The 27,421-nt window shown below is 51.6% G+C and overlaps 2 protein-coding genes across 5 annotated transcripts in view; both read right to left on the bottom strand.

Moving 5' to 3' along the window:
* Nucleotides 1-682: 682 nt before the first annotated feature.
* On the bottom strand, nt 683-6,340 carry SUPT4H1 (SPT4 homolog, DSIF elongation factor subunit). Its single transcript, XM_070394222.1, has 5 exons — nt 6,196-6,340; nt 5,581-5,687; nt 2,479-2,534; nt 1,758-1,811; nt 683-1,083 (listed from the first exon to the last, which is right to left on the bottom strand). Exons 1-5 carry the CDS (start codon nt 6,262-6,264, stop codon nt 1,016-1,018), a joined length of 354 nt encoding a protein of 117 aa, XP_070250323.1. The 5' UTR covers nt 6,265-6,340; the 3' UTR covers nt 683-1,015.
* Nucleotides 6,341-9,332: 2,992 nt separating this feature from the next.
* Nucleotides 9,333-27,421, bottom strand: part of RNF43 (ring finger protein 43) — a 61,239-nt gene continuing 43,150 nt past the window's right edge. For 2 of the 4 annotated variants that reach the window (XM_070394015.1, XM_070394016.1), the window contains exons 2-9: nt 25,736-25,858; nt 18,674-18,748; nt 18,432-18,563; nt 17,686-17,790; nt 15,772-15,933; nt 15,156-15,258; nt 12,958-14,307; nt 9,333-10,816 (exon numbers count right to left, since the gene is read on the bottom strand). In XM_070394015.1, coding sequence (XP_070250116.1) covers nt 10,773-10,816; nt 12,958-14,307; nt 15,156-15,258; nt 15,772-15,933; nt 17,686-17,790; nt 18,432-18,563; nt 18,674-18,748; nt 25,736-25,858 — 2,094 coding nt within the window. In that variant the 3' untranslated portion in view covers nt 9,333-10,772. Of the gene's footprint in view, nt 10,817-12,863; nt 14,308-15,155; nt 15,259-15,771; nt 15,934-17,685; nt 17,791-18,431; nt 18,564-18,673; nt 18,749-25,735; nt 25,859-27,421 lie in introns of those variants that run through there. The other 2 variants (XM_070394014.1, XM_070394013.1) reach the window with 1 other exon arrangement.

Here is a 27,421-nt window from a genome sequence, read left to right on the forward strand (position 1 = left end):
CTTCATTTTTATAATCACAACAATCCTGAGGTAAATTGTCAGAGGAATCATTCTCATTTACAGATGGAGAACATGGAATCTAAGGAAATCAAAATGTGGACACTAACAGGATGTTTTGTGGAAATTTAAGAAATTCAGGATTTATGGTAACTCTAATCCCAAAACAAGTTACTCATTGATAACATGGCATCATTTAGACCCCCTTCTAGGCCAGAGGAGAAAGGGAGCAGCCCCCTTCCCATGGAGGCACAAACTGGCCAGGCCAGACCCAGCAGCCACCTGGGGGTCTCCGTTAGGGGAATGTGGTAGAATGTGGGTAACTGGGGGCAGAGGAGGTCGTGGGTGCCACTGGCTGAGCTAAGGTATAGGAAGAGCAGCAAAAAGAAAACAGACAAGGTAGGAAAGATAAAAAGTATTAAACATGGTCAAGTGGTAAAGAATACCAACTCTCAGGATTTCTTTAAGGGACACCTGCTGTGCTAGGTCTAGGGGCAGGTGGCAACTCGCAGACAACAGGCCTACCAGGATGACGGGGTTGTCTAGACTCCAAACAGCGGCCTTCCAATGAAACCCAAGGACGCACACTACAAGGCTGCAACCCTGGAGGCTCAGACAGCAGGGGCCTCTGTTGCTCTGGGAAGTGAGTTCTTACTGTGTCCAGCTAAGAAGAAGGCAAGACACATTTATCATGGGCTATGGGTTCACGTTTATTGGCATTTGATACAAAGTCCTGACCATGTGCAAGGAGGCAGCCAGAGGTGTGGGTAGGAAAAAAACATCCTACTCCACATTCAATTCACTCTATTAATCCATCAACCCACACCACTGCTACCCCAACTAGTAGTCCAAAGAAGATAAAATGGCCCAGGAACACGCTGTGCTGCTCTCTCATCAGTCTGTTGAGCCTCAGAATTGGAGAGTGAGGAGTATTTGAAGCTCTGTCCATTTAGTTTCACAACAATAAATAAGCAGAGGCAGGAGGCGGTGGCAAAGACACTGGCAGCCATACATCTTGCTAGGTCTTTATAGCTGTGTCTCTGGATTTGTAGGCCACTCCTCGACTTTTCAGCTCCCTCACGATTCCTGTGATAGAAAAAGAAAATGGTACTGTGAGTAAAGAAGATAGGAAAGGTCCTTCAGCTACCACTTTGGGGGCAGGGAGGAATCCCTAGACTGCTCATTGAAAGTCCTTGGCTTGTTACCACTGAAGAACCAGGCAAGTGTGTGGTAATGACTTGGTAAGAATGAGAAGAAAAAGAGACACACTGTAGGTGTCAAAAGCAAGGATTCTGGAGTCAGAATGCCTGGGTTAAAACTCTGGCTCCCCACTTACTATATGGGCAACTTTGGGCAAGTTATTTAATCAGTTGACTACCATGCATCCAAAATGAAAACCATCCCACATGCCACGATATTTTGAATTTAATTTTAAAAAATCAATTTGCAATGAATATTATAAAAATCAATGTTACTCACAATTCGGATGTTCTTGAATATTTTCAGCTAAAAATTCTCATGAAAAATGATTTTAAGTTGGCCAGGGCTGCCGCTTAGGGAAAACTTTTTTTTTTTATAGACTCGCGTGGCGTGTGGGGAAGGTCTGCCGCTTGCGTCTACAGACGCTTATGGCATACAACGGGTTAACTTCTCTGTGCCTGGATTCCCTCAGAGTTATGAGGACTGGAGATAAGTCACATAAAGAACTTCCACAGAGCTTGGTGCAGTAAATAAACATTGGCTTATATTATGGTTATTACCTTGGGGCAGGCGACCAGTGACTGACACTGCATACACACCAGGCTTAAAGTTACCTGAAAGAGAAGAAAAGAGGTTGCAGTGAGAGTGAGTTAAGATTAAAGACCAAACAGAGGCTTAAGCTAAAAATAAAAATAATGCTACAACTCCGAGAAAAGCAATCACTTCTTCTGGCTATAAATATTAAATGACAGGCCCTGGCGGGTGTCCCAATGGTTAGAGCATTGGCCCACACACTGGAGGGTAATGAGTTACATTCCTGGTGAAGGCACATGTGGGAGGCAACCAACCGAAGTTCATTTGTTTCTTCCTTCTTTCCTTTTCCTTCCCCTCCTTTCTCCTTCTTTCCTTCCTTCCCCTCCCTTCTCCTTCCTTCCTTCCTTCCTTCCTTCCTTCCTTCCTTCCTTCCTTCCTCCCTTCCCCTCTTCTTCCTTCCTTCCTTTCTTTCACTCTCTCCCTCCCTCTCCCTGCCTTCCTCCTCTTCCTTCCATTCTCTCTAAAATCAATGGAAAAAACAGTCTCTGGTGAGTATTAATAACAAACAAAATATTAAATGACAGGACACAGGATACTTTCCTTGTCTGTCCTACAACCCGGTCTTTCACACTCTTGAGGCCACTTACCCACTAATTTAAGACCCGTCCCTGTGCCCCCCCTCCCCCCCAACAGACCAAGAGGCAGCAACAACACTAGTTCAGGATAAGGACAAAGGGAGATACTTACTGACTCGCTGCCACTTGGAGACCCAGCTGTCCTCTGGACTCATCATTGCAATGATTCTAGAAGGGAAAAGAAAGTCAGCCAGAGCCTCACCTACTGAAGAGAAAGACGGGAGGAACTTGCCCCCTTTACTCTGTTCCCAGCCAGCACAACAGTTCAAGGAGAGGAAGCCCAGAATCCAGGATTGATTGAAACTGTGATTAGGTTGCTTAGTAAGTTTTGGTTTGGTGCCATGACTTAGCAAAAGTGACTCCATTTTGGCCTGTTGGTTATTTTATTTATTTAAAATGTTTTTATTGATTTCAGAGAGAGGAAGGGAAAGACAGAAACATCAATGATGAGAATCTTTGATCAGCTGCCTCCTGCAAGCCCCCTACTGGGAGATCAAGCCCGCAACCCAGGCATGTGCCCTGACCAAGAATGGAACCGTGACCTCCTGGTTCATAGGTTGAAACTCAAGCACTGAACCCCACCAGCCAGGCTGTTCATTTCTTTAATTTTATTTTTTAATATGTTTTTATTGATTTCGGAGAGGGAGAGGGAGAGAGAGAGAGAGAAACATTAATGAGAATCATTGATCTGCTGCCTCCTGCACTCCCCCTACTGGGGATCGAGCCCACAACCCAGGCATGTGCCCTGACCAGGATTTTAACCCTGACCTCCTAGTTCATAGGTTGATGCTCAATCACTGAGCCATGCCAGCGGGTTATTTTTTTAAAACAGTGCTAAGAAATTAATGAAGAAACTACCTTAAAAGGAATAAAAAAGGAATGAAGTTGGTCCACCTTGAAGGAACTTTAGCAAGTACAGTGGAACCTCATTTCTTAAACTTAATTCGTTCCAGAAGGGTGTTTGAGAAGCAATTTGTTCGAAAACTGAATCATTTTTCCCCCATTAGAAATAATGTAAATTTGAAGCCTCGTTCCTCGAACATCTCCCATCTCAAACAGTTTGGTTCTCAACCAAGTTGTTCACAGAAAAAAGCTCTCAGTTGTTGACCAAAACTTCAGTTTCTACCTGACAACCCTCTCATGCTGATACCTCAGCAGGACAAAATGTGTCTCAAAGGCTACAAGCAAAGGAGAGAATGCTTTTGTTACCCCTGAAATCCGGGATTAGCACAATTTTAAAACATAAAGAGGCCATCAAGAGTGCTAATATTGCTAAGGGTGTGATAGTGCTCACAAAACAGCAATCACAGGCAATTGAATAGGTAGAAAAACTGTTGTTGATTGGATAAAGAAAAAGCAATTAGCATGGATTAACTCAATTTACATTATTTCTAAAGGGAAAAAATGATTCAGTTTTTAAACAAATTGCTTCTCAAACAGCCCTCTGGACTGAATTAAGTTCCAGAAATGAGGTTCCACTGTAATCCTTTCCAGACCCCAAGTGATTGATTCTGTTTCAACCTTTCTCATACAGTTCATGTCTAATGTATTGTTTAATTTATAAATAAACACTTATTTTCTTAAATTTATAGAACCACCCCCAACTAGCCTTAAAGGAATTTTCCATATATCACTGCCTCCGAAATGCTATCATTGGAGAACTGCTTTTCCTTCATCCAATCAACAAGTTTTTCTATTCAATTGCCTGTGATTGCTGTTGTGTGAACTTTCACACCCAGTTTGTGTGTAAACCCTTAATTGGCCTAAGGCAGCGGTTCTCAACCTGTGGGTAGCGACCTAGTTGGGGGTCGAACAACCCTTTCACAGGGGTCGCCTAAGGCCATGGGAAAACACATATATAATTACATATTGTTTTTGTGATTAATCACTATGCTTTAATTATGTTCAATTTGTAACAATGACATTGGGGGTCACCACGACATGAGGAACTGTATTAAAGGGTTGCGGCATCAGGAAGAACCACTGGCCTACGGAAAAAGAAACCATAGTATCTTCTTTTTTTTAAATATATTTTTTATTGATTTTTTTTACAGAGAGGAAGGGAGAGGGATAGAGAGTTAGAAACATCAATGAGAGAGAAACATCGATAAGCTGCCTCTTGCACACCCCCTACTGGGGATGTGCCCGAAACCAAGGTACATGCCCTTGACTGGAATCGAACCTGGGACCCTTCAGTCCACAGGCTGACGCTCTGTCCACTGAGCCAAACCGGTTAGGGCAACATAGTACCTTCTTAAACCCCAAAGAATACTGCCCTCTGGCTCCTACCTTGGGGAAGGAAAATTGAGACCTGGCCACAGGTTTATTTCATTTCCTGTTCTCCCCACTGGACAATTTTGACAAGAAAAACTTATATTTAAAAGTATCAGCTTTCGGGAAATATTTTACCATCACTGTACCTTCCCTCCTCTTCATTTCCAAAAAGGATCTTCATGCATTCAACAAACATTTATTAAGCATCCATAATCTTCCAGGCCTGTGCCAGGTCCTGGTGTACAAGATAAACACAATCCCTACACTACCATCAATGAGCTCACAGTCTAATGGAGAAATGGCCAGTGAAAATATAATGGAAGTTGCACAAGTTACTTTAAATTTTCTAGTAGCCATGCTTAAAACAGAAAAGACAAAACGGTAAAACTAATTCCAATAATATATTTCAATTAACCCAATATATTCAAAGTGTTATCACTTTGGCATTTAATTAATGTAAAAAATAAGATATTTTACATTATTTTTCCTTGTACTAAATCTTTGAAATCAGTGTATATTTTACACTTAAAGCATATCTCAATTTGCACTAGCCATATTTCATGTGCTCAAAGCCACACATGGCTAGTGGCTACTGTACTGGACAGTGTGTCTCAAATAACTTAGATATGAATCAGAATTATATCAAAAGTCTGCCCCAGCCCTCGCCGGGCGGCTAGGTTGGAGCATCCTCCCGTACCAAAAGGTTTTGGGTTCAATTCCTGGTCAAGGCACATACCTAGATTGCAGGTTCGATTCCCCGTTGGGCGCATAAAGGAGGCAACTGTTCAATGTTTCTCTCTCTCCCTTCCTCTCTCTAAAAATATCAATAAAAACATATCCTCCAGTGAGGATTAAAAAAAAAAAAGTCTGCCCCACATTCACTTGGTAGTGTGGTGCAGGGGTAATGTAGAAGTGAATGAAGAAATCTAAAGGGACTTACCCATCAAAGGAAGAGCTGGTGCAGTCATATACCATCTCTCGGTTACCCTTCATCTGAAGGTATGCATCACAATTGTCACAACCATCATATTCAAACTGGTCTATAGTCTATGAGGGGAGAATTTTAAGAAGAAGATAAGTGAGTGTGAACAAGACCAGAAGAAAAAGCAGCTTTCTCCACACTCTACCTGGTCAAGTATAAGACCCGCCTACACTGGCTGTCCCATCAGGTCCCCCACTCATCACTCCCAGTCCCTAGATTCCATCCTCACATTCCTTCTGCCCTTGCTCCCACCTGTGCTTTTCTATTCCTTTCCCTCGTCTCCTCAAGATCAGGCGCCCTCTCCAGCTACTCCCTCTGCTACTGACCCCCCTTCTGACTCCCATTGTCATTCGGACCCCACAGAAGTTCACTGAAGGTCTGTTAAGTAAGGGTCAGGCCTGCGCTAATAGTTGAGGATTCAAAGGCAGGTAAGACCGCCCGTGCCTGCCTACGGCTGCAAGATCTCTTCCTCCCGATGTAAACAATGGCCTCCAGCTGCTTCCCACACCCCGTTTCACCCTCTTTCCCCCCGCTTGGTCTCCACACACCGAACCACCAGGGCCCGACACATACCTTGACCAGCGAACACAACAAACAAGCCCGCAGATGCCGCAGGTCCTTGGGCACCGTCTCCAGAGCCATCCTATCGACAGGAGCAGAACAGCGAAATTCTGCCACAGGAGCCTCCTCCGCCGAATATAAACAGTGAATTACCCAGAATGCCTAGCACTTCCGGTTTCTCAGACGTTCGCTTCCGGTGTAGGAGGTCGCAGGCCTCGCCTCTACCCCCGCCTAAGGAAATGGTTTCTCCCGCCTGGAGGCGGGGCCGGCCGGGAGTCACCTGGGCCCGCGCGCGCCCCCGCCACCTGGGCGGGCACGAGGGCGAGGCGGGGCGGCCGTTGGGCCTGTGGGCGGGGCCTGTGGGGGAGGGGAGGGGCCTGTGGGCGGGGTCTGAGGGGGAGGGGCGGCGCCGCTGGCGCCTGCGCGGGAACGCGCCGCGGCGCGGGCCGTTTGATCTCTGCGCTGGCACCGGGCCTCGCGCCAGGTCTCGGAGGAGGATCCGGGATGAGAGCGGTTTTCTTTTTTGTCCTCCGGTTTTTTAAAAGCGCAGGGCCAGAGTCCACGGCCTCCCTCTCGACGATCTCTGCAGAGAACTAAACGGAATCCAGGGACGACCTCTCCCTCCTGACGGCGAGCACCGTCCGCTGTCCATCCGCCGTCCACAGGAATGCTGGCCTGCGAGCGGCCGGCTGGGCGGAACACATGCCTATTTACTTTCTGAAACTTTACGTTCGTCTCCTCGTTCCAGCTGATAATTTATGCTTTATGTAGCTTTTAGCATGGACAGTTCTTTTACTTCAGAACATCTGTACGAAATTAGTGGCCTTTAATGATTATTATTGTTATTATTTTCATTTTACCCTGGAAGAAGCTGAATGCCTTGCTCTGTCTGTGGTTCAGGATTGGGCACCAGGCGGCCACCACCCCTACCAAGCCTTTCCCGGAGAAGCAGGGGGATGTGCGTGTGCAGGCGGAGAGCCCTGTGGACTTCATGCCGACATGGCACCAGCTCTCTTGACCCACAATAGTCCGTCTGTAGGCAGAGCAGTCATTGGTGTTTATCTCATTGGAGCTTGGGGTACAGATAGTTTCAGGCCCTGCTGTTCTGTCCGCCCAACCAGGCCTCCTAATGGAAACAGCTTCAAGGCAGGCCTGCTTATGGGGCCCTAGGCTGTGTGCTTATGGGGTCCCAGGCTGTGTGCTTATGGGGTCCCAGGCTGTGTGCTTGTGGGGTCCCAGGCTGTGTGCTTATGGGGTCCCAGGCTGTGTGCTTGTGGGGTCCCAGGCTGTGTGCTTATGGGGTCCCAGGCTGTGTGCTTGTGGGGTCCCAGGCAGTGTGCAGGTAGGATCCCAGGCTGTGTGCGGGTGGGGTCCCAGGCTGTGTGCGGGTGGGGGACCCAGGCTGTGTGCTTGTGGAGTCCCAGGCTGTGTGCGGGAGGGGTCCCAGACTGTGTGCTTGTGGGGGGTCCCAGACTGTGTGCTTGTGGGGGTCCCAGACTGTGTGCTTGTGGGGGTCCCAGGCTGTGTGCAGGTGGGGTCCCAGGCTGTGTGCGGGTGGGGGTCCCAGGCTGTGTGCTTGTGGGGGTCCCAGGCTGTGTGCAGGTGGAGTCCCAGGCCCTGTGCTTGTGGGGTCCCAGGCCCTGTGCAGGTGGGGGCCCCAGGCAGTGTGCTTATGAGGTCCCAGGCTGTGAGCAGGTGGAGTCCCAGGCTGTGTGCTTGTGGGGTCCCAGGCTGTGTGCGGGTGGGGTCCCAGGCTGTGTGCGGGTGGGGGTCCCAGGCCGTGTGCTCGTGGGGTCCCAGGCCCTGTGCTTGTGGGGGTCCCAGGCTGTGTGCTTGTGGGGGTCCCAGGCTGTGTGCAGGTGGGGTCCCAGGCTGTGTGCGGGTGGGGGTCCCAGGCTGTGTGCTTGTGGGGGTCCCAGGCTGTGTGCAGGTGGAGTCCCAGGCTGTGTGCTTGTGGGGTCCCAGGCTGTGTGCTTATGGGGTCCCAGGCTGTGTGCTTATGGGGTCCCAGGCTGTGTGCAGGTGGAGTCCCAGGCTGTGTGCTTGTGGGATCCCAGGCCCTGTGCAGGTGGGGGTCCCAGGCTGTGTGCTCGTGGGGTCCCAGGCTGTGTGCTTGTGGGGTCCCAGGCTGTGTGCTTGTGGGGGTCCCAGGCTGTGTGTAGGTGGGATCCCAGGCTCTGTGCGGGTGGGGGTCCCAGGCTGTGTGTGGGTGGGGGTCCCAGGCTGTGTGCTTGTGGGGGTCCCAGGCTGTGTGCAGGTGGGGTCCCAGGCTCTGTGCGGGTGGGGGTCCCAGGCTCTGTGCAGGTGGGGGTCCCAGGCTGTGTGCTTGTGGGGTCCCAGGCCCTGTGCGGGTGGGGTCCCAGGCTGTGTGCTCGTGGGGTCCCAGGCTGTGTGCTCGTGGGGTCCCAGGCTCTCTGCTCGTGGGGGTCCCAGGCTGTGTGCTTGTGGGGGTCCCAGGCTGTGTGCAGGTGGGGTCCCAGGCTCTGTGCGGGTGGGGGTCCCAGGCTCTGTGCGGGTGGGGGTCCCAGGCTGTGTGCTCGTGGGGTCCCAGGCTCTCTGCTCGTGGGGGTTCCAGGCTGTGTGTGGGTGGGGGTCCCAGGCTGTGTGCAGGTGGGGTCCCAGGCTCTGTGCGGGTGGGGGTCCCAGGCTGTGTGTGTGTGGGGGTCCCAGGCTGTGTGCTTGTGGGGTCCCAGGCTCTGTGCTCGTGGGGTCCCAGGCTGTGTGCGGGTGGGGGTCCCAGGCTGTGTGCTTGTGGGGTCCCAGGCTGTGTGCAGCTGGGCTCCGGGTTTGGTTAGCATGTCCTCGATCACTGGTTACTTCCCACTTTGGAACATGCGTTCCCTCTGTTATCTCAGGGGAGCTCTGTGAGTGGCCCATTTTATGGGTGGAAAAGTGAGGCACAGAGGATTAGCCCAAGGTCACAAAGTGGCTGACGAGTCATAAATTGTGTGAAGCAAATAGCACCCCAATAATACAGACCGAACCACCGTGAGAATCCAGTCATCCTTTCTCCTTCCCTGACCTCACTGAACCGAGCGTTTAGGGGCTTATAGCCCAGTTCTCGTTGCCAGGCCCCCCCTTCCACCCTGTCCTTTCATGCATCAGAGCCTCGCCTCTGAAATCACAATTTATTTCTGTCGATGTGGAAGACATGGGTGTTACCCTGGGTGACAGTCATAACAGGACAAAAACCAGGAGACCAGACTGCATTTATGGATAAATATATTAGCAAATAAATACATTTCTCAACATAGTGCCTGATTCAAGCGTCTTTCTGTCTGGTTCAGATATAAATAACCATGTGGGTACCTCGGTACCAGTCCCCACTGACTTCGGGAAGAACATTCCCGGGGGAGGTCCTGTGCCCGCTGTGCTCCCACATTCACATTCCAAATGGGATCACGCCTGAGGGGCCAGCAATAGTCAGGCTGCCCTGGGGTCACCCCAAGGAGGCCCCTCAGCCCTTGCCCAATCGGTACCAGCTACTCAGACCAGACTTCCTGCTCCAAATCTACTCTCGCACTCACGCCTTCCTGTGTGTCCCTGGCCTGTATGGCTTATACTGGGAAGTGAGCCCCTGGGAACATCTAAACCCAAGGGTCCCACTCTGCTGGTCCTCTGTTCTTCCCTGTTCCCTATCCCTACTCGGAGAGAAGACTCCCAGACAAGACTTCCTTGTCCTTGTTCAGCTGTCTTTCTGCCTTTTCTACGTTTATTCCATCTTCCCTCTATGAAGTCCAACAGAAACCCTCTTCTTTCCGCCCACTTTGGGACTTTGACGTGGGAGATCTCCAAGGAAGTTATTCCCTCCACTACCCCCAGCCCCAGCTCCTGGAGAAATTGGGGCTGCTGGAGTGACAAGGAAGCTTGAAGGTCAGAAGCTCCACCTCAGGGAGAGAACCCCACACTCTGGCTTCCCAGAGCCTCCCCTCTGACTTAATATCGTGTATCTGAAAATTAAGGACAAGAAGGGAAAAACGTATTTCCTCATGTACTGGGGCGGGTCCTGCAGAGTCCTCCCACCCTGCCCTGCTTTTAGGGTTCAGAGGTCACCACAGCTCTTGATCCTTTTGCAAAGAAGGAAAATGATAAGAGCCAGGGTTGGCGCTGATGCAGCAGCCTTACCAAGGGGGAGCCAAACTGGTGTGCAGGACTCACCCAGGAAAGGAGGTGAGGAGGGGTCATGAAATCGGCTGGACACATTGGCTGGTATGAACATGAGGCTTGGGATGAGGGAGACCTGCTGGGGCTGGGGGAAGGAGCAGCACCTTTATAACACCTATCTACCCATACCTAGCTTCCTGCTCTCAAAACACAGCCTTCCGGGAAACCAGCCCACACAGGCAGCAGCTGGTTCCCTGCCGGACACAGACGTGCTGCACTGCACCTGTGTGCTGCAGACAAGCTCTGGAGCTGGGAGCAGGAAACACCCTCCATCACCGCTCCTCTTCCAGCGGTTCCAGAAAGGACGGCGAAAAGAGGGGTGTTTTCTGAGATCCTTTCTTCTCTCGGGAGCAGGCGTCTGTGCCGGGTAGGCCCTGAGTCATCCAGAACACACTCTTGGTTGGAGGTAATTACCCCTGAACATCTCACACGGCCTGTTCACACAGCTCCTCAAGCTCCTCCTCCGAGCCTGCATTTAGAGAGAGGGGAGGAAAGAGGTCACTGAGGGTCACACAGCCCCTTGCTTATACCACCTGCAGGAGAGTATGGCTGGGAGGCAACCACAGAGAGGGAGGAGTAGAGAGTGTGTCCAGAAGGGGTGATTGGATTGAAAGCTGAGAGGGGCCCCAGTGGGGATACAGGGTGGAGAAAAACAAATCTAGAGAAAGAGAAACACATATAGCAACCAGTGTGTTACCAATACCTACTCTTCATTCATTCACCCTATAAATATTTATTAAGCACTCGTGAAGCTGGCCTGCCAACATGTGCCAAATTGAAGACCAAAATGAATAAGTATGAACCTAGCAACCCTGTAGGAGAGAAGGCTTGTGTGCAAATGGGAATAATGCCAGTGGGACAGGACTGGGGTCATAGAGATGAACGGAGTAAGGAGAGAGGTCATGTCCCAGGGGAGTAATGGGCTGGTCCTTTAGGAATAGGTAAGAATTGGAATTATGGGAATAGGAAGGCAGCAGAATATTCTGGGCTGCAAAATTCGCAACACGTGTCAAACCAGTTTGGCTACAGCATGGAGCAGGGGAAGGGAAAGGGAAGAGTGGAAAATAAGGTTGGGCAGGAAGAGGGAGGCTAGATGGTGCTAGAGCTTTGAAGGCCAAACCAGGTTGGATTTTTCTTTACTGTGGACAAAACAGGACATGTGAGGATTTCTGGGCGGCTGATTTGAGGAAGATGGCCCTGGCAGGAGCACACTTAAAAGAGTAAATGAGCTCGGCATGTGTCGTTTAGTGGTTGAGCGTCGACCCATGAACCTGGAGGTCGGGGTTCGATTCCTGGTCAGGGCACATGCCCAGGTTGTGGGCTCAATCTCCAGTAGGGGGCGTGCAGGAGGCAGCCGATCAATGATTATCTCTCATCATTGATGTTTCTATCCCTCTCCCTTCCTCTCTCTGGAGGGGGGAAAAAAGAGTAAATGATTTACACTTCTCCCCAATAAGAGGGTAAATAGCTTAAATCATTCTGCTCAGGGAGACAGATAGCAGAAATCCAATTAGTGCCATTTGCCAACCACACCCAAGGACAGATGAGATTAAGAGAATAAATCTCATTTTGGTACATCAGCATAAAGCTGATGATTATCCTACTGAAATCCTCCCCCAAGTCCTCCCCTAAACGCCCAGTCTTAAACCCCTCAAACAAAGGCCCCAGCAAGCACTTTCCTTCCCAGGAGCACCCCCTTGCCTTTCCCCTCCAGCTCCTTCTTCCCCCACAGGCATGCTTCTCCTAAACTCTAAGGGACCCCATGAGGCTTGCAACCAGGAGAGCAATGGGCAGTGGCAGTTCATCCCAGGCAAACCCCTTGAACCTGTCCCCAAGGCTCCCTTTTCTCTGACTTCTTAGTGAGCCAAAGCAGCCCAGCCTAGGCTCATTTCCTTTGTTTCACTGTCCCCAGCTTTAATAAACAGCCTCTAAAATTCACCGGGATTCCTGTTGTGAAATTTTTCTGCAGGAAGTCAAGTGCTACCAGACTTGACCATACAGTACCACCAGCCCTAGGCAGACCCTCTCAGGGACAGGTCCCCTTTCTGGTAACACCCCTGCCTGGTCCATAATTTTGCTCCTCAAAATATGTCCAGGAACCATGTCTCCCTCCTGAGGGGGTCAACTTCAGTCCAGAACAGAATTCTCACCTGGATCTGAGGTGGAAATATGACCCTGTCTACTTGACCCTGCTCTAGCCAGAACCCAGGAACCCAAGGCCACTCCCTCCTCCCTGGAGGGCCTGGACCCATCCACACAGAGCCACACTTCCTGACCCCCGGCTCCATTCACAACTCAGGAGTCCCGAGTCCTAGCTCAGACCTTTCCAGATGCCCAGGGTCTTCCGCCCCAGGTGTTTTCTAACATCTATGCCACACGAAGACTTCCCCTGAGACCTCCCTATGATCCGCAACCAAGGAATGACACCTGGCAGAGCCAGAGCACTCTAGCCAGCATCCTAGGCAATGGCAGTAGTTCAGTATTTTGACTGTCACACCTGTTGTACACTTCTCAGCTCCCATCAACCCCTTGTTGTTGGATTTCATTTGTTCTGCAATATACAGCTCTCATCTCCTCTCCCCACCACACCCGCTTCCCCTGAAAACTCACCAGGCTGGGCTGGCAGCACCTGGCAGTGTGGGTAAGGGCACGGCCTGCCCTCTGGGGTGCCAGAACTCCATCTGGAAGGCCCTTCCCCAGGTGGGTGTGGTCCCAGGGGCTGGCGTGGAGTCAGACACAACCACACTGGCTGTGAACTTGGGCAACAGGCGCCTGGGGTTTCTGGTAGCATCCTCCTTTCTAGGCCCGGAGGTCCGAAGATCAATGGGTGGGCCTCTGGGGACCAAGGGTATGCCAGGCTGGGGTCATAATGGGGGGAAATCTGGCAAGTTAGGTGTGCAGTCAAGTCCTGGGGCCGAGAGGCTGGGGTAGGTTCTGAGGGACCCCCCCGCCGTTTCCTCTGTGGGTGTCGGACAGGGAAGCCAGATTTCTGCAAGTGGAAGAGACTGCTGGGACTGGGGCTGGGGCTGGAAGCATCATTTAGGTCTGGGGGTGGCTCTGTGAGGGCCCCGGGCTGTTGTGGGAACTGCCCGGTAGGGGCTGCTGCGTTGGATCTGGCAGCTTGCTGATCAGGAGAGGACGGCTCTGGCTGGGGCTGTGTCCGAGGAACAGCAGGCCGGGACTGGAGGACCCCAGTTTCAGCACCAGGCTTCCTGCCGTGCCACTGGAAGCGCTTTTTGTAGTGGTGGTGGCGATGGCGATGATAGTGGACATGGCTGGAAACCTGGGCTTCCCCTCTGGGCACCACCGAGTCCAAAGAACGGGGCCGTGAGGTCACACTGGGCTGCGTCTCCTCCCCCTGGGGCTCCCCTTCAGGGCTGCAGTATACCAAGGGGTCAAAGTCACTGCTTAGAGAGCTGCGGAAGGTAGAACTGCTGCCATGGATGCCTTGCAGGCTGATGTCTGTGCAGTTGACCATTGAGTCACTTGAAGAGCCATGACAGGGCCCCGAACTGGAGTCACTGGCTGGCCCATCTGCCAGGTAGCCGCTGCGTTCTGTGCAGTAGCTTTCTGCAGACCCACTGCTGTCATGAGGCCTGGCCCGGCGTGGGGGGGCTGGGCAAGCGGCAGTGTGCTGTGCAGTGCATTGAAGGCGGCTCAGACCCCAGCTCTGCGCAAAGGGGTGCTGGGCTACTGTCCGATGCTGCTGCTCGCCTGGAGCCAGGGGATGCGGAGCTCTGGGGAGGCGGTGGTGCCGGGGGCCCACGCCTGGCTCCTGGGAGGGTTGGAAGGGACTAGGTCGTGGGGGCCGAGCCACCGCAGTCCGGGAAGGGCCCAGCAGGTAGGAAGCAGGGAGGTGGTAGTGGGCATGACCAGGATGCTGACGAATAAGGTGGAGTCTCCGGCCTGGTTCCTGGTAAGATCGAGAGGGTGCCAGGGACTGGGAAAATGAATCTCCCTCTGGAAGAAAGAACCAAGAGCACAGGTGTTTGCACAGACCTATGAGGGTGCGTTCAGAAAGGTGTGGCTATAGCATACCTATCTGAGCCTGCACAGCCTTACAGCCCAGTCAGAATCTGGGCGACCGAGGACATTCCTAACCTGTGTGTGCCCTGGGATGCCCTCTCTCCCTCCAGTCAGGTTGTCCCCTGGGGTTTCCACTCCGCATGGCAACCCCTGCTCCCCTCAGTCATGGGGGCTCCTTCGCTGCAAGCACACACTGCACCTCTGGGTGAATTCAAAAAAGGCTTTCTTTGCCTCAAGATACTTCATTTCCATCTCTTAGAAAATTGCCATAATATCCTGGTTTTGTTAGAATAGGATTGTTTATTGCCAGAAAGTTGAAATAAATATACAAGTTCAGATTTAGACTCAAAAAGCTGTCATAAAAATACAAATAATTTTTAGAATAATAAAGATGTCTGCCCTGTGAAGGGCTCTCCCCCTCAGACAAGGCACTCCCGAACAGTGCGCAGCTTAGAGAACTGTTGAGGTAGTGCTGCTTCCTCCCAGCTTCAAGGCAAACCCTTCCCCACAGGGAAACCAGGTTCTAGACCAGGGACAGGGAACGTCCAGTCCATGGGCCATATGAGGCCCGCAAAATCATTTGGTTTGGCCCTGCCAAGGCATTAGGGGTGAGTTAATGAAATGTTTGACCCAAATAGCAGACTAATTTTAAGTTGATAATTTTGTATGGCCTGTGAATGATGTTAGAAATACCCACATGGCCCTTGGCAGAAACAAGGTTCCCCACCCCTGCTCTAGACCCATCTGCCTGTACATAGGGCAGACCTTGGTCCACCTCCTACCTACGATGTTGAACATGCAGAGGGGACAAGTCCGATGCTGATAGAGCCAGGGGTCCACACAGGCACGGTGGAATTCGTGGAGGCAGGTAATGACTCGTAGCTCCTGGAGAAAACAAGGGGTCAAACCAAAGTTATCTGTAGCTACAGGAGTGGCCAGGAGCTGGAACATCCCCCTAACTTCCTTTGGCCTCTCCTTTTGGTATCACCTACTTGCAAAAGACCTCCTAGTGGAATAGGAAAGGTATGGATTTTGGTATAAAGTAGACCTGGATTTTGCCACTTAGCTGCATGACCTTGGGCAAGTTTCTTAACAGACAATTTTCTGCCGTACAAAAACTAATCTACCCTCACCCCTCATGGTCATGAGACTAAAAGGAGATAATGCATCTAAAGCACCCACTGCAGGGCCTGGCACATGGTACACACTCAACAACAATAGTTCTCTTTCCTGGAAGACCAGGAAAATAACCAAACCTCAGGGATGTCCTCTATCTCTGCACCTTGAAGGCTACAAAGGACACAGATGCAGCCAGAGCACCCACACCAGCCTCCTCCCTCAAGCTCTAGTCTCCCTCCCCAGCCTGGTCACAGAGGTGACCCATGGTCTCTGCCTTACCTGGCCCTCAGAGAACTCCTCCAAGCAGATGGCACACACAGGAGCTGAGCTGCAGCTGCTCTCTGAGTCTGGCCACTCAGCCCGGGCCCTCCTACAGCTGGCCTGGTACCTCCTGGTGGCCAGCTGGCTGATGGCCCAGGCTGTTCGCTGCTGAAGAGAATCCTGGGAAGAAGGGTAGGGCTCAGAATGGGTAAGGGATCCTTTTCCCTCACCCCTGGGCCCCAGCTTGTACTCAATTCCCGGTCACCCTGATAGATCATGTGGTCAATTAGCTACCTTTGAAAGTCTGTCCCCTTTGAGTTCATATATGGCTCCACCAAGCAGGCCAAGCCCTCCCACCCCACTCCCCCACTCATCAAGCTTCCCTTCCCTTGATGACCCGATGGAGACAGTTTTTATCCAACTGCCTGCTTAACATCTCAACTTGGATATCCAATTGGCACCTCAAACTTGGTCCAGCTTCTTCCTCAAACACCCCAATGTGCCACAAACTGAATTCCCTAATCCCAATTAACCCCCTGCCCCAACCACATACCTGCCCTCCCCCAGTCTTCCCCATCTCAGTCAATGGCAATTCCATTCTTTCAATTGCTCAGGCCAAAAATCTTGGTGCTATTCTTGACTCCTCTCTCTCACACTCTATGATCACCCCACTATTAAACCTGTAGCTCTACCTTCGGAGCATTTAACTAACTGTCACCTCTTTCCCTGCTACCTCCCGAACCCAAGCTACCATTACTGTCGCCTGGATTCCTGTCAGAGCCTCTTAGCCGGTTTCTCTGTTTCCAGTCCTGCCTCCCTGTAATCTAGTCTCCTCAAAGCGGCAAGAGGGATCATATTAAAACTCAAGTCAGATCCTGGCACTCCTTCTGTTGGAAACTCTTCAATGGCTCTCATTTCACCCAGTGAAAACAAAATCCTGACAATGGCCTACACAGCCCAATGCAGCTGGGCCCTCATGACTCTGTCCTCGCCTCCTGCTCAGTCCTCTCACTCTCTCCCTTCCAATCACAGGGCCTTCTCGTCGCTCCTCAGACATCCCGCAGGCTTCTGCCTCAAGGCCTTGACTGACTGCTTTCTTCACTCAATCACTCTGTCCCCAGCTATCTGCACAGGTAACCTCCTCCCCCATTTAGGGTCTTTCCTGTAATGGCATCTTCTCAATGAGGCTTCCTGGCCTTCCTTTTTAAAAAAAAAAAAAAAAATTTTTCCTAGCAAAGCATCTTTCTTTCGTTATTTATTTTTTTATTATTTTATATTTTTTTATTGATTTCAGAGAGGAAGGGAGAGGGAGAGAGAGATAGAAATATCAATGATGAGAGAGAATCATTGATCAGCTGCCTCCTCCATGCCCCCTCCTGGGGATTGAGCCCGGAAACCCAGGCATGTGGCTTTGACAGGAATTGAACCTGGGATCCTTCAGTCCACAGGATGATGCTCTATCCACTGAGCCAAACTGGCTAGGACCCTGGCCTTACTTTTTAACTCTGTCCCCTTTGCCTTGCCTCTCCTCCTTTCTATTTTATTTTTTTCCCTAGCACATATGACCATCTAAAATACTACTAGTATATGTTTTACTTATTTCTTTTTTTCATTGTCTGTCTCGTCCCACTAGAATGAAAGCTCCTGAGGGAAGGGATCTTTTGTCTTTTTTGTTCCCTGTGCTACCCCCAGTCCCTGGAACAGTGCCTGGCACATATGAGGGGGCTCAATGTATTTTATCAAATGAATGAACGAATGAGCTAACCTATGGAGCGAGGCTGCGGAAACTCACCAAAGTTAAATGCCAGTATATTCAGATGTAAACTATTTCATGGGCATAAAGGCAACTTTTTCCTCACTTTTGTTTCCTGCTCCTCACCCTCCCACACACATGCACATGCCCACCTCCACCAGGGAGCCCACCCTGCTCACCGGCCTGCTGTGGCGTGGGCGGCACCGAATGCGCAGCACTGAAGCCAGGATGACCACAAAGATGGTGCCCACCACCGTCAGGAGGATCCACACATCATAATCTGGCTGGGGGAGCGAACAGAGAGGGAAAGGGTCATATTCTGGAAGGAGCTGGGTCAACCTGGCAGGAACATGGGAGCCTGGGTGACATAAAGATTTCGAAAGGTCCCCTTGAGTCTTCTAGCCGAGGGGACGGGGTGGGAAGAACCTGCAGGTGGGGTTAGGTGTTTCCTCCCTGCCCACAGGCACTTACTTGTAGGAGAAGGTCCTCCAGATGTCAGCTGTGAGAGGCACTATCTGAAGGCCCGCATGCTTGGGGAAAGGGGGGAAGGAGGAAAGGGACCCCTCTGAGAGGTGGGAGCTACCTAGTGAGCAGCTGGGTGAGGGTCCTAGCCAGCAGAGAAACACCAGCCAGGGTTCAGGGGGCCCAGGGGTTAAGGTTTCCTTCTGGTTCTGCTACTCTGTGCCACGAAACCACAGAGCTGAAAACAACGTTAAAACTCAGCTGGGCCGATTGGCTCTTTCTGCAGATGAGGCCCAGAGAGGAAGAGAAAGCACCCGGAGACACACAGCTGGTGGATGAAATTGGACTAGGGGATTTCCAAAGTCTCTCCAGGAGTCTAAGGGCTTTCGGTGGGAGATTCCAGGAGACAAAGTGAGGGTAAGAGCAGGTGCTGGCGCAGGGTCTGGAGACCAGCAGTGCTTACCCAGGTCGGGGGCTCCTTCAGCTCAATCCTCACATGGGCCTTTCGGTTCTTGTACACAAACTCCATCAGCTTCTCAGCATCATTACCCCAGATCAACACCACTGGCCACGTCAGCCCCAGCGGCTGCTGCAGCTGCAGAAGGAAAGTGCCCACAGGGCTGCTGTGTCCTGACTTCTCCGCCCCCTGTCACTTCATCTTCCTCTGGCCAGCACCACCTCCAACACCCCACTGTCCCTGGGTACCTGCTCCGCAGCAGCTCGGTCCTCGGTGATGTCAAAGAGGACGGCGCTGGCTCCTCGCTCACCCGCCATTCGGGCCTGCAGAGGCACACAGCAGAGGGTCAGCTGGGGTCAGAACAGGACACGGCCCATCCACACCCCACTGTACCTCCTCACACATCCACCCCTTCCCAGGGCCCTGTACACGCCGCACCCCTGCACACTCACATGTAAGGGGTCAGTGGAACTGGGGTTCCCTACCCTACTCTGAGTTCACCCAGGTCCTACTGCCTTCCAGGACAATATTCAGGCCTTCCTTTCCTAATGGGACAAACCCTTAACAAGGGTTTAGTAGGTGTCAGGTGGTGAAAAGGCTCTGAGGCTAGGGCCAAATAAGGCAGCCTCTGTCCTCAGGGTTCTACCAGTCTGCCTTCACTAAAAGAGTGAGAGCAGAGAGTAGGGAGTGGCCAGCAGCCTAGAGCCTGAGGATGACCAGTCCCCGGTGCAGAGGGAGTGGGGAGAGCAGAGAGGTGGACAGCTGCTCCAGAATAGAGTCCAGCCCTGCCTGACAAGAGGAGAATGCCGGGGATCCCCCAGTGCAGGCAAAGTTCCAAGAGCCTGGGACACTGCTCCTCCCAGAGGTCTCCGTGCAGAGCCCCAGGCTCAGCCCACCTCATGGGCTCTCTCCCTGCCACCTTTAGTTTGCCTGCTCTTTCTCTGACTCCAGTTCAAGGACTTGATGGAGTCCAGTGCTTTATCCCTTCATCCCCTCCCTGAGAGGTGGCACTAGAGACTCCGGTAGGGAGGGACCTGAGAGGCCGTTCCCACAGGACACAGCCGTACACATGTGCACAGGCATGCTCGCCAAGGCTCCAGGAGCAGGCTTGGGGAAGCAGAATCTAGCCAACCAGGCGGGGCAGAGAGCAGAGCCAGAAAGAACAAAAAGCAGGGATCTTGGGGCTCTGGGTGTGGGGTAAGAGAAGGGCGATAAGAGCTAAGGGTGGGGTGGAGGCACAGGGCAAAGGACCGACAAACAGACACTGTTACTGGCCTTAGTGTCAGGTCTCCCTGCCCTGCACAGCCACCTCCAGACTCCCTCCCTACAGCAAAGGCCGGGCCCTCATGCTCCTGGGGGCCTGCTGAGTCTTGGGGGCCCTCCTGCAGGTACTGAAGGAGTTAATCCTCCTGCAAGCAGTGGTGGCAGGAAGAGGAGCCAGTGCTGGGGCTTACTCACACTCTCGGAGCTTTGATCTCTGCTTCCCTTCCCGTGGAGAGCCTGTCAGGGCAGGTCTCCTGCCAGGCAGGCCCCGGGAGCGGCCACTCTCCTGCTCCCTGCTTCCCAGGTGGCAGCAAGGCCAGGGGCCTCTCAGAACAGGCAGCCCACAGGCAGGGGAGCCAAGCCAGGAGACACCAAGTGGGGCCCTGTTTTGGTCAGGAGGGTAACTTTCCTCTTCTCTCCTCTCGCAGGGAAGCTGGGCTGGCCCTCTACCAGCACCCAGGCGCAGCCCAGGCCCAAGCTGCCAGGCTAATTGACTGGAAATTCACGAGACTCCGGAATGGAGTTACTAATGACGTTGAGAGGTCACAGCCTCCTACCCACTTCTGACCAGAAAGTGCACCCCACCCAGGCAACCCCGACCAGAAAGTCCACCCCACCTAGGAAACCCCAGGCAGTTTTCAGAGCCCCCCAAGCCAGGGTGCAGGAGCAGCCACAGGGGAAAAGGAGAGGGACTCCTACAGCTAATCTCAGAGTCCAGGACTTGGCCAAGGGGCGGGGAGGTCACCCCAAGTCTTCACAGAACTGAGAGTCCCGGATCCTCCATGCTGCCAGGGCCTCAAGTTTCTTACCCCCAGAATGAGACCCTGGACCGGCCCTGCCTGGAAAAGCATGAGGGAAGGGCACAGACTCCCTTCTCTGGAGATTTTACTTCCCTACCCCTCTCTCTTTGAAGGATTGGGGTAGAAACAGTGGAAAGTAATTACCCTGCCGTTCAAACACCCCAGCCCATTACAGCCCATAATTACAAAGTTGTAAAAGTGATCAAAGAGAGAAAGTTGGCCAAGAGGAGAAACAAAAAGGACTTTCAGGCAGTGGGTGCCTGTGTCTAGAGTTCTAGGAATCAAAAAGCAAGCTCTCGGGCCTCTGGGCTGCCCATGTTCCTTCCCGTCAGTGGGAGGGAGGGAGAAGAAGCACTTCTTCGGGAACTATAATCTGAAGGCAGAGAGGAATGGGAGACTGGGCTTTAGAAAGACAACCCAGAGACGTTTGGGAGCTGCAAAGAGTCAGCCAGCCCCCCAGAGGGAGCAAGCAAGGCTGCCCACAGCCTCCATCAACGGGAGTCAATACGGCCCAGGGCTTCTACACCACCCTCTGCACTCCTCTGGGCCTTTGATCTTCCTCTCCAGACACAGTGACAGTCTCAGTACATCTCCTCCACATCAGAGATTGACTGAACACCTACTGTGCGCAGGGCATCAAGCCAGGGAAGGGCAGGCCTCGAGACCAACTCATAATCTAGTTGTTGGTACAGGGCATATACATGAAATTATAACGCTAAAAACAAAGAAAAAATGTTATAACACTGATGACCACATTTTTTTTCTCATTTTTGTCTTGTTTTGTTTTATATGTGTTTGTTTTTTAAAATTGATTTCAGAGAGAGGAAGGGAGAGGGAGAGAAAGATAGAAACTTCAATGATGAGAATCATTGATCGACTGCCTCCTGCATGCCCCCTACTGGGGATTGAGCCTGCATGTGCCCTGACTGAGAATCAAACTGTGACCTCCTGGTTCAAGGTCAACCCTCAACCACTGAACCACACAGGCCGGGTGATAACCACATTCTTGAGCACAAATGAATAAAATAGGTAAGTAGTTTCCAAACCTTTTTTTGACTGCAGAGAGCCCTTCTCTCTACTACCACCCCCCACCCACACCCCCACACACACAATCTGACACAATCTTCAATACATGAAACAGATAAAAGTGAGCTGAAGTTGAGGGTAGGAGTAACAAGAGCCCTTGGTTTCCTCAATCCCCAAGGTGCCTCCATGAAACCTGGTGTGGAAAGAATGGCCAGAGACCCTGGCAATGTGCCAGGAGGGAGAGATTTCTATTCCTAGTGGGCTAGCTGGGCTGGACCCGTCAGGAAAGATCCAGAAGGAAGAGGGGGGATTCATCTGGGCTTGAAAGCAAGGGGAGGAGGAAGTAGAAGGGATATAACTTTTATTGAGACCCACTCTACCCAGACTGCTTAGGTCTGAGTCCTGAATTTGCTACTAATTATTAGCTGTGACACTTTAGGCAAATCACTTAACTGTTCTGTGCCTCAGTTTTCCTTTCTGTAAGCTGGGGGTAATCATAGGACTTACTTCTCAGGGTTGTTCTAAGGACTATATAACTTAATCCATGTAAAGTCTTATAATAGTGCCTGGCACTATACATTCCTTAATTATTGGTTATTATTACATCTGCTGCTATGATGTGCTTTGTGTCTATGATTTCATTTACTCCTCACAACAACTCTGTAAGATGGTCATCGGCCCCTCCTTTTTTAAAAAAATATATTTTATTGATTTTTTTACAGAGAGGAAGGGAGAGGGATAGAGAGTTAGAAACATCGATGAGAGAGAAGCATCAATCAGCTGCCTCCTGCACACCCCCTACCGGGGATGTGCCTGCAACCAAAGTACATGCCCTTGACCGGAATTGAACCTGGGACCCTTTAGTCCCCAGGCTGACACTCTATCCACTGAGCCAAACCGGCTAGGGCAGGGGTGGGCAAACTTTTTTACTCGAGGGCCACAATGGGTTCTTAAACTGGACCAGAGGGCCGGAACAAAAGTATGGATGGAGTGTTTGTGTGAACTAATATAAATTCAAAGTAAACATCATTACATAAAAGGGTACGGTCTTTTTTTTTTTTTTAGTTTTATTCATTTCAAACGGGCCGAATCCGGCCCGCAGGCCGTAGTTTGCCCATGGCTGGGCTAGGGCTTGGCCCCTCTTTTGAGTTGAGGAAACCCAGGACTTCAGTCTGGTGAGTGCCCGGTTACCAGATAGTGGTCTCTGTAGTAAGGGAGGCAGGGTTTGTGCCCATCTGCTTGCCCCCAGAGCCAGCTCCTTCCACCAGGCAAAAGGCCACTGCTCTAGTCCAGGCACGAGGTGACAAAGCCCTGTGTAATCACGAGAATGGCTGTGTTGTTAATAAAGATACAGCAAGCAGTTTGGGTGACTGGATAGGGGGGAGGGAGTGGTGGTGACAAGAATGGACTAGTCCAGAAGAATTATGATGAGGGTTTCAGAGATCAAGAGATAGTAGTGAAAGAAAAAACCCACCTCGTCACTATGAAAGCATGGGATGATGACGACAATAGTGATGCTGCAATCGTTTATTGCGTGATTACTGCGTGCTTGGTGTAAGGCTAAAAGCTTCTATCTGGACTACCTTCTGATGTAAGTCCCATCATTATTCCTCTTTTACAGATGAGGAAACAGAGGTTCTGAGAGGTGAGTGAGCTAAAATGTCCAGGTAACACTGAGCGACAGTGGAGACACCAGGCTTCAGGCCCAGGGCTTCCTGGTTCGAGAGCCTCAGCTGCCAGTGGCGATGGAACCACTGACACTAACCAATATGTCAGAGCAAAGTGATTGAGGTCAGTGGTTTCCAAACTTTCCTTACCAAAGGCCCACCCTTTACCTGTGCGACTCTCGAGCTATTTATGTATATATTTTTTAACCTGATCAGCTGCACCTGTATATCTACATCACATTTTCCTATGAGATAACTTGTATGAACACACTGAACTGTTAGAATTCCAACCAAACGCAAAAATGGAATATTTTAGTTAAGCCTATGGGACTCTAAAATATTGGAAGGAGCTCAAAGACCCACATTACTACCTTCACAGGCCTCCTTTGGGCCAGAGGATCCCAGGTAGGAGCTACTCAGTCAGGTCAAAGGTTGAGACCTGAGGGAAGCCTTGTCCCTGACCAGTGGGGCAGCCTGGGGCTAGAGCAGTGCCTACGAGGTTCTCACCCAGTGATGGGGAGCTGCCAGGTGAGAAGCCGCGGGAGAGTGCAGTGGGGGCAGGGAGTGGAGAAAGCGTGGGCAGGGGGCCGAGAAAGATGAGGTCACAGGAGAGTGGCCAAGGTGCTTCTTCTAAATCCCTAGATTTGTGTTTATTTGTTTTAGCTCAAGCACCATGTGTTGCCTAACATACACTATTTTCATCCTCACAATAATCACTGGGGTGGGAAACAAAAGCCCCATTTTATGGTGGTGGAAACAAAGGCCCAGCAAGGTCCAGTAGCTCCAAGAGTACTGACCATGTGTTCCCTGCCTCCCGGGGTCTGTGCACAGGCCTCATTTCTGCTACAGGAGCGTGCTCCTCCGCTCCGGGGGGCGGAAAGGAAGCCTCCGTGTGGACACGCCCGGACAGGATGCCAAGTATTCGCAGGCATGTGAACTCACACACTGCTCTGGGGGAACAGCTGAGCATCTCTGAGCCCTCCTTCCCCTCTCTTCCTCCCCCTCCCCCCGCCTCTACACACACACACACACACACACACACACACACAATCTCCATTCACATTATCACTACCTAACACCAAGCATCTTGTCTACCAAATGAATAAATGGACGTTTGCCCATAAAGCAAGGGCAATGAAATGGCCCGAAGCAGGGCAGCTTCAGCCTCACACAGTCCTGCTGCCTAAGGACCCTCACAGCCAAGCAGAGCACCACACTCTCCAGCTCCTCAGGTGTCCCTGTTCACCTCCCCAGGAGCCCCCTCTGCATCTGCATGGCCAGGCTGGGAGAACATCCTCACCTACCTGTGGGCACCACGTTTAGAACCCTGCCCCTAGGGGATCACATAAGAATCCCGGCTGTTTCCTCGAGACGTGTGGTTTAGAGAACAGCCCTCAAGGAGGATCAGAAAATCCTCCGGGGACCTGGGCCTGGGAGCAGGACCTCGACCCCCAAGTCCACATGACTGTGCCGCACAATCTAACCACACTCTGTCCCCATGAGAATCTTTTCACGTGTGTTCGGTTTTCCCAGCCAGAATGGGAGGCAACAGAGCAGAGAGAGTAAAAGCCCAGGTTTGAGACCTGGACAGGGCTCAGTTCACATCTCAGCTCCACCCTTCCCAGCTGTGTCATCCTGGCAAGTTACTTAAACCTTCTGATCCCCACTCGCCTTATATGCCAACTACGGATAATAATGTCTAGCTTTCTTGATTGTTGTGAAAAGTAAACGAGACCATATATATAAGAATCAGTCCCATGTCCCGCCTGGCACATGGTAAGCGCACAGAAAACAGTAACGAATGTTAAAGCGGGGGTCACGGATGCAAACGTTTCCAGGGCCTGCTCCCCACCGGGGAGCACGCAACCAGACAGCCCTCGTCTGGAAAGGCCGCAGCTGCTGCCAGCTGCAGCCAGCGGTGCCCAAGGAAATGCAAGGCCACCAGTTTGCAATCTGGGAGGAAGAGCAGGGACTCTCGGAAGGTGGGGCAACAGCTTCTGTTCCTGTTGTTCGTTTGCGGTGCTCAGCAAACAGTTCCAATGGACAGAAAAGCCCTCCAACCCTGTTTGCTCTGATGGTAGAGGAGGCTGCTCAGGAACTTCCAGGTGATGGGGGAGGAGATGGGGTAGAGCACATGCCCTAGGTGACAGTGAAAGGTTCTGCTGGTATGGCCTTAGCCTGGCAGCTCAGCTAGTTAGAGCATCGTCCTGCTACACCAAGGTTGCAAGTTCGATGTCCCGTTAGGGCATGTACAAGAATCAACCAATGCGTGCATAAATCAAGTGGAATAATAAATTGATGTCTCTCTCTCTCTCTCTCAAAAATCCATTGAAATAAATAAAATTTTAAAAAGTTTTTTAAGGTTCTGCTCATAGGTGGGTAGTGGGAAAGGACAGAGGCCTGAGTTTCCACCCCTCTCAGACCTGGCTTAGGGAAACCTGCCTGAACTGGGCACACAGCACACTTAGGAGACAAGGGGCCAGGGAGCACAGAGGCCTCACAGCCCGGAGCTGGGTGACGTTCAGAGTGTACGTGGGGTCCAGTGTGAATCTACCTTGCTGGCCAGTGACAGGCACGGGCGGGGGGCCCGTTGGGGACTCTCCAGCTTGACGATGCTGATGAATCCAGGCTCCAGATTGTCATCATCACTGGCGTTGCACAGGTACAGGGGGTGGGACTGCAGAGAGAGAGAGAGGAGAGGTTAGGGAGGCTCTAGGGAACAGGAGGAAGCTGGGAGAGCCAAGCACTTCTCCATGGTTCCAGGCAGGTAGCAGGCAGGGCCTTGTGCTAGGAGAGAGGGAGCATTCTCATTAGATTGCCTCATAGTAAGCTAATAAGTGTCCATTGTCATTGCCAGGGCCAAGCACACATGGAGATGGGGGCTAGGAGTGGGCGGCGTCCAAAAGGGGACCTAACTGAAGAGCCTGCTGCAAAGCAGCGCAAACAACCCTCAAGCCCTGGTTTTCCAAACAGGTCAGAGGCAAAGGGCTCTTTCCCCAGCCCTGCCTCTCCCACCTCCTAATTCCTCTACCTGCTCCCAAGCACCAGACTAAGCCATATCAGTGCTTCCAGATCTTGCCTTCCCTCCTTGCCCTTGCCCAAGGCAGTGCTGGGTGTTGCTGGTGTCTCCTGCCCCCTTGTGATGCCCCCCCCCCCCCCCCCCCCCGGCAGCTGTTGCCTCATAGAGTCCCATCTCTCCTGGGCTTGGGTCTTCTCACTCAGTGCTGCCTTGCTCCCCACAATATCCCCCTTTGCCCCTGCCTGGGACCATCTGAGATTAAGCAGGGTGCTGACAGGGAGAAGAGACTATTTGGGGGTGTGGCTTGGCTAAGAGTTAACCCTTGAACAGCACAATTCCTAGGGGCTCATCCTGTCCTCCAGGAAAGATGCAGTGGGATGGAGCCAGCTCAGCCATCGGCTCTGAAGGCTCTGAGATCCAGGCCAAGACCTGAGCCTCCAGCCCTGCTGGTGCTGAGCAATGAGCAAAGGGGAAGTGGGCCCAAAGGTGATAACAGAGACCAAAGGATCCCCTCGTCACAGGGACAAGACAGCCCTCTATGTACTCTCTTCTCATTCAAAGTGATTCAAATACCCACTTGAATATAATTTTCCCAGAGTGCTGTGAGAACAAAGTATGATTTATCCGACCCTGGACCGTCCTATGGGCCAGGGGTTCCCTCATGGTGGAAACCCAATGTGTCCTGGCAAGAAAGGGGATTTCCTACCAGGGAGCTGCCCTCTCTTCCCTCTCTGCTGCTGTCGAAAGAACTTCCAGAAAGAACCATCAGAGGAACCAGGGAACTTTGAATTTATGAAGATGACATTGTCAATGATGGATTTAAAAGCACACACACAAAATAAAATAAAAGCACAGTCACTGGTGTGTGTGTGTGTGTGTGTGTGTGTGTTTTCATCCTGACCCAAGGACATTTTTCCATTGATTTTCAGAGAGAGTGAAAAGAGGGGAAAACAGACAGAAATATCGATGTGAGAGAAACAAATCGATTGGTTGCCTCCTGCATGGGCCAGGGAAGAGCCAGGGAAGAGCCTGCAATGAGGTACACAGGCCAACGCTCTATCCACTGAGCCAAACCTGCTAGGGCAGCACAGTCATTTTTTGAAAGCACTTTAAGGCTATCTCCTGTCCCTGTGCCACCTCAGTCCCTGGAACGTGGTAGGCTCTCAATAACTAGGCCCTACCTTGTTTTGAACTGTATCCTTGTGAATGAAAATCTTTGGG

Source organism: Myotis yumanensis, unplaced genomic scaffold (genome assembly GCF_028538775.1).
Source record: "Myotis yumanensis isolate MYYU_CA2020_CCGP unplaced genomic scaffold, mMyoYum1.0.hap1 SCAF_16, whole genome shotgun sequence".
Lineage (NCBI taxonomy): Eukaryota > Metazoa > Chordata > Mammalia > Chiroptera > Vespertilionidae > Myotis > Myotis yumanensis.